The following is a 13745-nucleotide window of genomic DNA, read 5'->3' on the forward strand; positions in this document are numbered from 1 at the left end:
TTGAAGGTCTTTAAAAACAAGAGATAACCATTTGGTTTACCAAAGATGGTGAAATTACTAATGTTTTATTATTGTTTGGTATATTCTTACTATTTTGAATTAGGATGCTTTTTTCAAAAAAGCAAGAATACCCATATGGCTTGGTAGAAGACACCTTCCAATCTTAGTTTTATTACTAACGAGATGTATAATTCACTCACTCCTCTCCAGTACTTGTTGCACAAACTAATTTCTAAAATCCATTCTAGTTCTAAAATTTTCTAATTTTATAGTATTAGGGTTAGAAAGTATTGTGGGGAAGAAACAAGAGTTTAAAAATAAGGTTTGATGTTGACATCAGTTAATTTAATGTAACATTTCTGTCCTCAGGTTTAGTGCCATCCAGTGTGCAGCTGCCGTCCCTAGAGCTCCTGCTGAATCCTCATCTTTTGAAAAGTTTGAGCAGTCAGATCTTCCGGTATCACCTGAGCCACAAGCTAGTAATGAGTTGACCACCAATGGTCATGGCCCACCTATCCCCAAACAGAGTTCCCAGCAGCCCAAAGGAATCATGGGCATGTTTGCTTCTAAAGCTGCTTCTAAAACCCAAGATGCCAACAAGGAAACCAAAACAGAGGCTAAAGAAGTAACGAATGTAAGTCTTCTTTAAAAATATGCTTTTACAGCTCAGAATGGGTAACTAGAAAAGCATTTAATAATTCCAGTGGTAGTAGTTTAATTATTTAAGGTTCTGATATTTAGTTCTGTTTTTTCTGCTTTAGTGTAAATCCTTTAGTTCTTGATACTCTCACCTGAAGCAGTCCTTTTTCTTTCGATAATGCTTCTCACCAAGCCTCAGATTCTCCTGTAAAATGTAATGCCTGCCCTGTACACATCATAAGCTTATTGTGAGACCCAGTTGAAATAATGCAAAGAATTGTATATTAGCAGTATGTTATTTGGGAACATCTATATTTTGGGCTTTGCCAGTGTATTTAACATTCTCATTCTATTTAATGAATTTTTCTTGTTTTTTTCTTTCATCCCTTTCCTTAGTTTTTTATTGTTCAGTCATCTCAACTAACTTAAGTGCGTTGACTTAAGAAAAGTCTCATACTATTAAAAATAATCTAGAAAAGCATAATTATTGCCATTATTATTACTACCATTATTGTCATTTTAAAGCTTCCACTTTGGGAAAGGAGAGGAGAGGGAGAGGGAAAGCACTGACAATTATAGGACTCCTACTGAGTGCCAATAGTTTGGTCTTTGCTTAAATCCTCTTATCGCTTCTGTGAGGGAGACATTATCATTATCATCTTGTTAAGTAATTTGGATGTCATATTGCTATTACGTGGTGGAATCAGCATTTAGCATTCCACTTAGGATGATTACAAATGTAATGTTTTGGAGGTTTTTCCCCATTTTGTACCATGTTGCCTCTGATGTGTTTTAATTCTGTCAAACTAAGTAGTTTTTAAATGTACTCTAAATAAGTTTAGCCATATTCATGAATAATAATTTTATAAAAACCGGGGAAAACTAAGCTTTGGCGATTAACACCAAATACTATCTGGTCTGGATTTGTTCTTATATCTAGTGCCTACACATTTTGGCATAATAACATAGAGACTGTATGATCATGAGAGTGTGCTCTTCTAGTGAAGAGATTTTTTGACTGCTACTTGAAGAACAGCCTAAACATTAGAAAAAAAAATCATGTGTGTTTTGTTTTTCTATGCTTTTAGGCATCTTCGGTAGGCAACAAGCCACCAGGGAAAGGGAATGCGATAAGCAATTTTTTTGGAAAAGCTGCTATGAGTAAGCATGTTCTTACCTTCCTTTGACTAATATATGAATGTTAATATAATAACATTATATCTGAGGTGAAAGCCACCTTGTCCAGTTTTTAACCTATCTAACACACTCCCATGTGGCATTCCCGCATCCTAACATAAACTTGTAGTATACAGATCTATATGTTGATGAATATAACCAACTGGAACAATAGATTTTATGGGTGAGCTGGGTTCAGTCGAGATATCCTGGAGGGTAGTTTACTTATTTCTGTTTTTACTTCCTGCCTTGAAAAGAGAATTAAATATTTGTTTTATAGTGTTCTTGAAAATGGGTGTTTAAAATAAAAGAGAAGTTTATTTATAATGGCCATTTATAAATATTTACTTTTTGAGAAAGCAAATCTCCTTTATTTAAAAAAATATATTTAACCATTGTAAAGTAATTATACTCCAATAAAGATGTAAAAATATATATATATATATAGAGAGAGAGAGAGAGAGAGGATTTTTTCATATAGAAAGAACCAATAACTACATATTTTTGTACTTCTCGTATCAAGTACACATCCCCTGGGGGTATGTGGCCAGAATACCAGGAACAATGCAGGAGTTGCAGGATAATTATGGCACACTTCTTGGAGCATAGCACTTTACGAAGATTTTGTGGGAAGCAGTTTTTTACATGCCTATGCAAGTAAAATTAGTCAGAAATCTGCTTTTCTGTGATGGTCAAAATGGTAGTTAGGGGACAGATTGGGGTAATAGTTTTTTTTATTTGCCATAAAAGCTATCAGAGGGCTTCCCTGGTGGCGCAGTGGTTGAGAATCTGCCTGCCAATGCAGGGGACACGGGTTCGAGCCCTGGTCTGGGAAGATCGCACATGCCACGGAGCAACTGGGCCCGTGAGCCACAACTACTGAGCCTGCGCGTCTGGAGCCTGTGCTCTGCAACAAGAGAGGCCGCGATAGTGAGAGGCCTGCGCGCTGCGATGAAGAGTGGCCCCCACTTGCCACAACTAGAGAAAGCCCTCGCACAGAAACGAAGACCCACACAGCCATAAATAAATAAATAAAAAAATTTAAAAAAAAATTGGCTTGCACAAAAAAAAAAAAATGCTATCAGAGAACATCTTTATGTTATGAAAAAATATTGAAAAATTGCTACTTTCAGGTTATTGGGAGGCATGATTGTATTACTGCAGGCACAGTGCATAAGGAGGGCTCCCTACTTCTGTGAAAATATGTCATGCTAATGTCACTGGCCTGCACGCCTGGTGCTAGTCCACTATACCCAATCAGATTGTGTGGTTTCTTGGCAACTTTGATGGGGCCCACATGTTTATTTGTTGTTGTTGTTTTTAATATGTTTGTAACCTTAAAAGCCAGTGAATTTAAAAATTACTATTATTTCTAAAATACATAAAACATGACTGCAAATTGTAAAAGTCAAACAGAAGTATACATTTATTTATTCATGTGTTTATTTAGCAAATATTTATTGAGCACCTACTACATGCTTGGCACTGTTATGCACTAGTGATACAATGCAGAAAATGTCCTCATGGCCCTTATATTCTACTGGAATAGAAAGACAAATAAATACAGAAAAAATAAAATACTTAATGATTGTAATAGCTAGGCAGAGAGTAACAGGATATTATGATAGAATGTAATAGAGGGAGGGGGGAAACGTGGATAAAATAAAGGAATGAAATATTCACTTAATTAAAAGAATGGCTTACAAAGCTGATTTATTTAACAGATTTTTTTTCAAGGCTTAATGTTTAGAGTAAAATTATGAATGTTTTTATTGTATTTGACACATGACAAGATCAGTGCAATGAAAATGAAGCTTTAGAGCTGGATGAAGAGTTGATTGTTGGTATTTGAACCATTTAAAACTAGATGCCAGACAATAACAAGTGTTAGCAAGAATGTGGAGAAATTGAACCCTCATACATTGCTGTAGGGAATGTAAAATGATGTGCTCACTTTGAAAACAGTGTGGCAGTGCTTCAAAAAATTAAACATATTTACCCAGCACTTCCACTCCTAGGTATCTACTCAAGTGAATTAAAACTGTGTGTTCACACAAAAACTTGTACAAATGTTCATAGCAGCATTATTCATAATAACCAAGAAGGTCTATCATGTGATGAATGGTTAAATGATATGTGATATATCCATATGATGGAATATTTTTCAGCCATGAAAAGGAATGAAATACTGATACATGCTACAACATGGATGAACCTTGAAATGTTATGCAAAATAAATGAAGCCAAACACAGAAGGCCACATGTTATATGATTTCATTTACACAAAATGTTCAGAATAGGCAAATCTATAGAGACAGAAAGTATATTAGTGGTTGTTAAGGGATGGGTTGGAGAGTGATGGCTAATGGGTACAGGGTTTCTTTTAGGGGTGATGAAATGTTCTAAAATTGGATGGTGGTGTTGTTGCAATTAAAAACCACTGAATTGTACACTTGAAAAGGGTAAATTTTATGATATGAATTCTGTTTCAGTAAGAAAAACCTTAATGCTTTATATATTTCAAAAAATTATTGGTGACAAAATTAAAAAGTCATCATCTGTTATCATTCTTTGCTTAAAAAGGTGTTTCATATTTTTTTGCGTATACAAAGGAGATGCTTTTCTGTTTTCAGAATTCATAAGCTGCATACTCTTGGGAAACATCTTTTAATCCCTCTGACTCTTAATTTCCTCATCTAACAAATGAGAATGTTGGTACTTCATAAAGTTGTATTCATTTTTTTCTAAGTGCTACGTTTACTATCATTTGGCTTGGGGGCTGTGATATAATGAGGGATTAGCAGGAGGCAGAAATGAAAACAGTTATAGCTAGAGTGGTAGTTGGAAAGGAGAAATGTTCTCTGACTAGACCATGAGCTCTGTTAGGACAGGGACTGTTTTTTATCCCTTTAGCCCCTGTGCCTAATATATTACCTGGCACCTAGTAAACTGTCAAAGGAATGATAGATTAATATTGCACGATGGGGTTATATGTCGTCTGCTATACTTTATTTACAGATAAAATTAAAGTCAATTTGGATTCAGAACAAGCAGTGAAAGAAGAAAAAAAAGTGGAGCAACCTCCACTGTCTGTCACTGAACCAAAGCTGGCAGCCCCTGTGGGCCTGAAGAAATCTAGCAAAAAAGCAGAGCCTGTTAAGATGCAGCAGAAGGAAAAAAAAAGGTAGGAAAATTTTGTTACTTGTGGGGGAAGAGTGTCTCTGCTGGGGGTGAGAAGGTCTTTTTGGGCTTATTGACAAGCAGGCAGTTTTCAGCTGAGCACTAAATCCTACTAGGGATAGGCTTAGGGATACAGCTGCATAACCAAAATGAAGAGAGAAGCTCCATAGCTTGTCTAGTGAAGCAGAACTTGAATCAGCCAGTTCAGATGATTTAGAGCCCAAAGCCAGTTTTTTGGGCCCCATTGCGTTTAAATTGATTGTCTTCTCCTTTACTTCATTTTATATTTGTGGACATGGCATAAGCGTGCCTGATTGTATGTCTCTGTGTCTGTTTTTCACCTCAGATTGCCAAATGAGGGGTTACTGTTTCCAGTGAAATTTAAGAGAAAAAGTTCTTTGTTTTCTTTTTATATCAATGAGTTTATTTTTCAAGTGGTAAAATGTAATTAGAAAAGAAAATAAAAAGCACACAAGCTGTTAAAAATGAATCCAGGAATTTGAGACACTACCTCATAGTTGGTAGGAGCTAGTCTGTTGAAAGAAATTCTAAAGGACACTGTCAGCACTGATAGGCCTAGACATACTTGACTTTTGTGGCAAGATTGGGGCTACGCTATTAGAAAACATCAACAAAATGCTGACGTTTCAGAGGGTCAGAGCTCTCTGTCCAGTGGGCCTCACCTCCTAGGAACATGTGATAGGGATGGATTAAAATGTTTCTAACGATGGGTACGACACTCGCTGTTGATGGTTATTGCCAGGAATGCATTCAGGATTTCACCACCAAGTAGGACATTAACTGTATGTTTTTAGTAGATGCCCTTTACCAGATTCAGGAAGTCTTTTCTATTCCTAGTTTGCTGAAATGTTTTATGAATGGGTGTTGAATTTTGACAGATACTTTTTCTGCATTTATTGAGGCGATCGTATGGTGTTTCTGTTAATGTGGTGGATTACACTGACTGGTTTTCAAATGTTAAACCAGCCTTGCATTCTTGAGATAAACCCCACTTGGTCATGATGTATTATCCTTTTTATATATTGCTAGATTCGATTTGTTAATGTTATGTTAAGAATTCTTTGCATCTATATTTATGGGGGCTATAATCAGTTAATTTCTTGGCTGGTAATGTCTTTGTCAGATTTCAGTATCAAAGTTATGCCCATTTCATACAATCAGTTGAGAGGAGTTTCCTCCTCCTCTGTTTTCCAAAAGAGTTTGTGTAAGGTATGTATTGTTTCTTTCATAAAAGTTTGATAAAATTCACCAGTGGACCCAGGCTTGGAGTTTACTTTGTGGGAAAATTTTTATTATGAATTTGATTTCTTTAAATAGAGCTATTCAAATATTCTTATTCTTTTGGGGTCAATTTTGAATGTGTTTTTAAAGGAATTTCATCTGAGTTGTTGAGTTTATTGGCATAAAAATGTTTATAATATATATAGCCTTATTCTTTGAGTATCTATGGAATCTGTAGGTATCACTATAGATTTCTTCATTCATTCCTAACATTGATAATGTATACTTTTCTCATTATCAGTCTTGTAAAAGTCTTACTAATTTTATTAATCTTTTCTTGAAAAATAACTTTTATCTTTTAACATTTTCTATTTCATTGATTTCTGCTCTTTATTATTTCCTTCTACTTATTTTGGGTTTAATTTGTTATTTTTCTAGCTTAAGGTAGAAAAATAAGTTGATATTTAGTTACATAAGAAATAAGATTGAAGGTAAAAACTATGTCTTGTACTTATTTGTATCTATAACACACACTAGGCCCTTGATAAATTATTGTTGATTGAATGAATAGTGTGGTGGAGTATCCAGACAGAGGAGCTAAATAATGTCAAGATGGATCTAGGTTATTTGTCCAGTAAAATTTATCACATTGTATTTTATAGTTAGTGGTATTTATGCCCATTTTTCCTGCCAGAGCTTTAGAACAACAGTATTTTCTTGATCTTTGCATCTGAGCATTTAGCAAAAAGTCTTTATGTAGGTAGTAGCTGCTTATTTAATGCTTGTTGAATGATTGAAAGGCCAGTAGGGGAAGTAAGAAGGAATTTGGAAAATTTTTCAATAACTTGGTAAGTAGCTTACAGTGGTCTTTAGAGAGCTAGAGAAAGTTTTTATTCTGGTTACCCCATGAAGTGACCTAGCTGTGGTCAGTTAGCAGAGTATCCTTATGGGTCTATTATGACTCTTACTTTCTACCCTCTGGAATTAAGATCATGAGTTATGAAGCCAGGCTGACAGTAACACATGAATACTTATGTTTTTATTTTGTGTAACATGCTTAAATTATTCCCGAATGGCAACAGGAGGAAGCAAGTGGAGGTATCTGATGATGAGACAAAAGAAACTGAAAACATGAAGAAAAAGAGGAGAAGAATCAAACTTCCTGAGTCTGATAGCAGTGAAGATGAAGGTGGGCATTGCTAATTTTTTAAATTTTAATTTTTGGCTAGTGGGATTGTCTCAGTCAGTTTGGGATGCTATAACAAAAAATACCATGGACTGAGAGGCTTAAACAACAGGAATTTATTCCTCTCAGTTCTGAAGGCTAAGAAGTCCAAAATCAAGGTGTCTGCTGATTCAGTTCCTGGTGAGAGCTCTCTTCCTCATTTGTAGACAGACACCTTCTTGCTGTATCCTCCGTGGCAAAGAGAGAAATCATCTTTCTTGTGTCTCTAATCTCATTCATGAGGGCCCTATCCTCGAGACTTAATTATCTCCCAAAGGTCCGCCTCCTACTTCTATCGTATTGGGGATTAGGGCTTCAATATATAAATTTTGAGGGAACACAAACATTTGGTCCACAGAAGGGTCAGTTCTTATTATGATGATTTTAGGCTCAAGGAGCTAAAAATTTACTTATTATGGGTCACAGTGACAATAGTAATCCTAGCACTGAGAGACACAGTGTACCTATTTCTGTTTAAAAGCTACTTTAACCTTTTGACAAGAACCATAATCTTATGGTAATTTGTCAAAGTAGCAAACACAAAGGGAAAGAGAATAAGGATTATTACATTTATTAACAAGGACGTTTTCTTTTTTAAAAAATAAAATGGAGCTCTTCCTTTGGGTACCTTCATGTGAATCTTATAAAATGGGTGATATTGTAGGCATCGGGGTATTGGTGGTGTTTTGTACCACATAAGTAAAACCATGCTAAGATGAAGAATCTGTATGGTCATTGTTGAGAGGGAATGACACTGTGAACCCTTCCAGTTTTAAGTTGTAGACACTGTTATACAATAAGCGAACAGAATAAGGGCAAGAGTCTTGCCTGAAAAATTAATGTGCCTTTTAAAAGAATATCAATTATTCTAAGAGCCAGTTCAATTATCCTTCCCAAAATGTGTAAATGAAAGTGTACAGAAAAAGGAGGAGACCAAAGAGAACAATACCTGGGTTGGACTGATATGCCAGATTACTTTGATCCTGAAAAGCCTGGTTTGAGAACCAGTGGTGAAAAGCTTGAGCTGCTGTGATTGATTCTCCATGAATTCATGGCCTAATGAGTATAAAACATTTTTGGTAATGGCCAGGGGAACTATCGTCCAAAGAGATTCAGCCTCATATAAAGGTAGACAAGAGCAAACAAACTGACACTAAAAAGAGATTAAAGAAAAATGAATGCAAAAAAAGGAACCTGCTATGCTGTTGAAGGACAAAGCTAAACTTGTTAGATTCTACTTTTACCAGAAACTAAGAAGCACTAAAAATGGTAACAGAGGCTCCCCAAAAGTGGGGGGATATTAGCTCAAGTGAATGAAAAAACAAATTATATATACAGGTGACAGTAATGCAAAAGAAATGAATATACATAAGAAATTGTACAAGAAAGTTGAATATGTCTATGGCAGAGGTACATCTTTGACTCTTCCATGGATTTAGGGTTTCCATTGACTGTGGAATGGATAGGGATAGGGTATTGTGACCATCCCAGTGGAGCAGTTGCTATATACTCATTCCATGTCATTTATCAAAATGCTTTAACCAAGACTACAGAAAGGAAGATTCCCAAGTGTGTGATGAAACAACCATCAAGGAACATTCTGACTGGTTAAGAGTTGAAGGAAATAGAGGCAAATCTATGCAGACACACAGGAAAATAACTTAGCAAGTAACTTAGGAATGTGTGCTAATTGGAACAGTTTTCCCTAAATTCCAACCAGGAAAAGAACTTGAAGAAGATTCTAAAAAAGTCTTTGAAGCCATCATCCTAATGTACATTAAAAAAGTAAACTAGATACTCTAGTATTAGTGAAGGAGTCAGCTCTAAGTCAAGGAATTACTGTGGTTGATTGAACACTCTTTACATACTTCTGAAATATTCTCTGTAGTTCTGATCCTTAGCTCACAAAAATAATACCCTTAAGTGATTAGAAATATGAGTGGGGTTATTTAGTTTGGAAGGGAGAAGAAATGTGAAAGAGGTGGACAACCTATAATAGCAGATGATATAAAGCAGAGGCTCTCAGATTTTTTTTTCTGGCAAAGATAATTTTTGGCATCTGACTAAATTTATAAACCTTTGCCATTTTATTCCTAAATTTCTTCTTTGTCTCAAAGCCAGTGGGATTTCATTTTGAACATTCATACAGTCTCTAACCTATTATTGTTTTATTTCTGTTACACTATTAGTTCAATATGCTGTCTTCAGCTGGAAGTTAGTACATGAGCAGTGGGAGTGGAGGAAATGGCAGAGACTTTGCAGTTAGACAGACCTGGGTTTAAATCTTAACCTTTACCACTGACCATGTGACTTTAGGCAGATTACTTAACTTAATCAATTCCTGTTTTCTCGTCTCTCATATAGGGATGTTATCACAAACTGTGCCGGCCTTTTATGAACATTAAATAAGATGCTGCGTCAAAAGTGCCGGGACAGTGCTTAACATAGAGTCAGTTTTCTTATTATTCACCCCACTTTTCCTATTGAAATTCAGTAAGCGTTTAATGGTAATAAACACACTTGAAAGTACCTTCTCTCAGAAAATTCCCGTCAACTTCATATCCTTAACTCTCTACCCAAGGGACTGTTCCTTTCTCTTTCTCCCTGGCAGAGTCATAAGCACCTTTAGCAGTTCTATTGTACATACTCCCTTTGTAAAGCAAGAAAAGGCCAGACCCAGAGAGAAACAACATTAAGAGTACTATCTATATTGCTAGGAAAAAGTTTTAAATGGTATGTTTCAGTCCTTGCTACCATTTTCAGTCCTTGCAAATTGCTTATAGAGAATGTTAAGCAAATGACCCACCGCCCCTTTTTTAAAGGTTAAAGGAAGCTATTAATGATTTTCAGGAATCCTAGTTACCCATCTCTTCCAGAAAACTCTCTGATAAACAGTGGTTACATTACTGGATCCCTGCAATTAGTTTTACCACAGCTCTTATGCTGCCCCAACAAAGGTTGCTTTCCTGGGGTGAGTGAGGTTTCTCATTCCTTATGCTTATGTCACTAAAAATATATTGAGGGAGAATGCTTGGCTTGGTAATAAAGACTAAGGTAGACAGACATGGATTCTAGCATATGAATGTGGGCAAGTTTTAAAAAAGTCTCTTTGAACCTCAGTTGTATCAATATAAAACAGAAATAGTAATAGTGATTTTGTAGGGTTATTATGAAAATGAATGATTAATGTTTGTAAAGCCCAGAAAATTCTAGTTGTTTTCCCTGTCCTTCCTTTCTTAAAATATTTTGTTTAAAAAAATTTTTTTAAACAAAGTAATACATGTACACAATTTCAAAAATCAGATAAAATACAAGTTTTATAATACATAGTAACCTCTCCTATCAGACTCACCTAATTGACTGATGCTTCCCTTGTCAACTTTTTCCCATCTGCCTTCCATCTTCCAGGGATTTGTTGAAATTTCTTATTCATTAAGAGCTCTTGGCTCCTCTGGTGTTCTCTTCCCCATTATGAGAGGGTTACAACATTTCTTTCCTTTATTATCGTTATAATGTTTCTCTTTGGGGGTGTGTGGAAGGGAGAAGGAGGTATATGCTGAATCTTCCTTGACCTAGAAGCCCATCATCCCAAATTTAGTTCAGAAAATGATTCTTTTCCTTTATTTAAAAGAAATTGTTACTGTATATTCAGTGCTAGGGAAATCATGGTGCCTCTGCCTGTGTGGACCTTAGAGTCTGAAGGTGAAGTGTAGATAAACAGTCCATACAGTGCAGTGAGAGGGGTCTTAGAGGGTGCCACTGGGATTGTGTTTTCCTTGGTTAAGTCAAGTTGTTACAGAACTGGAAATAGAGTAAGAACTCTTAAACTTATTACTGAGAGTACTCAAAATTCCTTTTTTTTGGCATCCTCACCACATAAACTTCACTCCCACCACTGTAACACATTGTGACACAGCTTTCTTAATAGCTATACCTTCAGAAAAACGTGTGCTTGGTTCTGTGGTTTGACTGGACTTTTGCTTCCTTGAGCTCCCATCATGTTCCAGCCTCCCAGAGCTGGTTAATAGCTGGACCACTTTCCTTTTATGTTTTTATTTCCTAGAGCTTATAAAGTTTTGGGGCCCATTTCATACTTGAAGTGTATAATTGTTTCTTTCTGGCTGTTGTTCTGCTTCACCTCTTTAGGTCATTTGGCCTTGAACCCTCCACTGTCATAATTTTTAACACTGACCTAATCGGTTGGGAGAATTTCAGATCCAAGACTTGTGCTAAGAATTTGAATACAGCCAGGAGATTCAGGGAGCAGGTGAGGCTAAGCAGCTTACCCAGTCCCTTGACCAGCAATTTCTTTGTGGTAATTAAGCAATAGGTCAGCTGAGGATTTTCACTTCCTCTCTTATGGGCCTTATACTATTTCTGGAACTATTCAGAAATGATAGGATCCCTGTGGTGGTACTGTCGTTTCAGGTGGTACCACTTCCATAGCAATATTTCTCTCCTTAAAATATTCTTTCCTGCTAATCTCAGTGTAGCAAAATAAGCCTCATCAGTGAGGCAAGTGAGAAGTAGTTCCCAAACACATATTAACAAGCAAGTCCTAGTTGTTAGAGCTGTAATGGTGATCATTGTGTCAAAGATGATTTCCCCACTCCCCAGTTTATGCTCTTAATATCAGCTGGAAAATTTCAGTCTAACATACATCTCAAGTGATGGCAAATAATCCTCAGACCACAGTCACAAAATCACTGTTAACTATTATTTCTGTTGTATACAACTGAAGTTCAAAGAGATTTTTTTACAACTTGCCCACATTCATATGCTAGAATCTATGTCTGTCTGCCTTAGTCAAGCATTCTCCCTCAATATAATTTTAGTGACATAAGCATAAGGAATGTGGATGCGTCAGTGTATTTTAAATATATTTGTAATGGATTTGTAGCTCTTCAGATGAAAGGTACTCACATTTGATATAATCTGAGGATTATCTCCACTTACTTGATCTTAAGAGAAAATATCTGGCCCTGAGTGGTAAGGTAGCATGGGATAGTTGGAATAGTAAGGCTATGGAATCAGACTGACTGGGGTCTAAAACTTCCTGCCTCAGTTGCAAGCTCTGTGCCCCTGACAAGTTAACTAACCTCTCTGAACCTCTGTTTACTCAACTCTAATGTATGAATAATAGTATTAGTCTCTTAGGTTTGTTGTGAGGATAAAGTAAAATAATGTAAGTGAAATACATGACACATGGTAGATGATCAGTGGATATATATTTTTTTTGATCAGTGGATATTTATAAAACAACTTCATACTTTGACTTATCTATAAAAGTAGAAGCTTAGCTGAGATGATCTCTAAGGTATATTCCAGCTCTAATAATTCTTGATTCTTTGATTCTCTTTGTATGAAAATTAATAAAATATGTATTTTAAAGATATTTATAGTTATATAATTGCAGAGTCCTTGGTTGTCTTGAATTACTGCTTGCAAAATACCCTTTGTTGGACATGGAAGTTTAGAGAGCCAGTGGAGAAGGCATTGTACCAGACACTGCTGTAGTTCTCTTATCTAAGCTTGTTTCCTTATTTCAGTCATACCAGATTCTCCTGGGGCTCATGAAGCTGAGTCACCATCCCCACCTCCTCCTGCTTCTCCATCTCCTGAACCAGTGCCGAAGACTGAGCCAGAGCCTCCTTCTGTCAAGGTACAACTTTACTGGGATGTGTCCTTTATCGCCCAAGGATAAAACTACTCTGCTACGTTAGTTCGCTGCTGTACACTTCACAGATGTCAGTAGCCGGCTCCTGTCTCGTCCTGCTCTCCTATAGGTAGTGCAGAATGGGCATTCCCTCTCTTCTCACCTGAAGAGGGAGTTCAGCCATAAGGTGTCATCTCAGGAATGTGGCCAAAGTCAATCCTGGGAGCTCTTTTGTTTTTCATTCCCTCCAGCTTTAGGGCAGCTGTGCCACCCAACTCCTGTTGGCATTGTGCAAAGTGAAGTCTTGCAGCAGAGTGTGTGAAAGACAGAGTAGAACAAACAACTTATGCAGATTTGTTGCTCTTCCAGAAAAGGGCTGCAAATGGGGAAATACAGTTTTCAATGATCTTCATCTGGCTCTTGTCTGATTCTGTTAGTGTAGATAATGAAGGACTGAGAAGATGGGTGGTTTTTTTCCTTTATGAATATTAGTTTTCCTTAATTCATTGTGTTAAGACTCATTTAAATTTTGCACTGATTTCCTCATTAGCTGAAGAGAAAATGGGGTGGAAGACCAGTGGAGAGAAAAGGAAGTTGGTATAAGTAATACCTTTTGATACTAAATTA

The 13745-nt window shown here is 36.4% G+C and overlaps 1 protein-coding gene across 3 annotated transcripts in view; it reads left to right on the forward strand.

Moving 5' to 3' along the window:
• Positions 1-13745, forward strand: part of POLD3 (DNA polymerase delta 3, accessory subunit) — a 48664-nt gene that overhangs the window by 26634 nt on the left and 8285 nt on the right. For all 3 annotated transcript variants that reach the window (XR_004476808.2, XM_033405711.2, XM_004279790.4), the window contains exons 6-10: positions 370-634; positions 1728-1800; positions 4834-4999; positions 7320-7426; positions 13012-13124. Coding sequence is in view for 2 of the 3 variants with exons in the window: in XM_033405711.2 (XP_033261602.1) it covers positions 370-634; positions 1728-1800; positions 4834-4999; positions 7320-7426; positions 13012-13124 (724 nt within the window). In the remaining variant the exon portion in view is untranslated. The remainder of the gene's footprint in view (positions 1-369; positions 635-1727; positions 1801-4833; positions 5000-7319; positions 7427-13011; positions 13125-13745) is intronic.

The sequence above is a fragment of the Orcinus orca genome, chromosome 8, assembly GCF_937001465.1.
Source record: "Orcinus orca chromosome 8, mOrcOrc1.1, whole genome shotgun sequence".
Taxonomy (NCBI): domain Eukaryota; kingdom Metazoa; phylum Chordata; class Mammalia; order Artiodactyla; family Delphinidae; genus Orcinus; species Orcinus orca.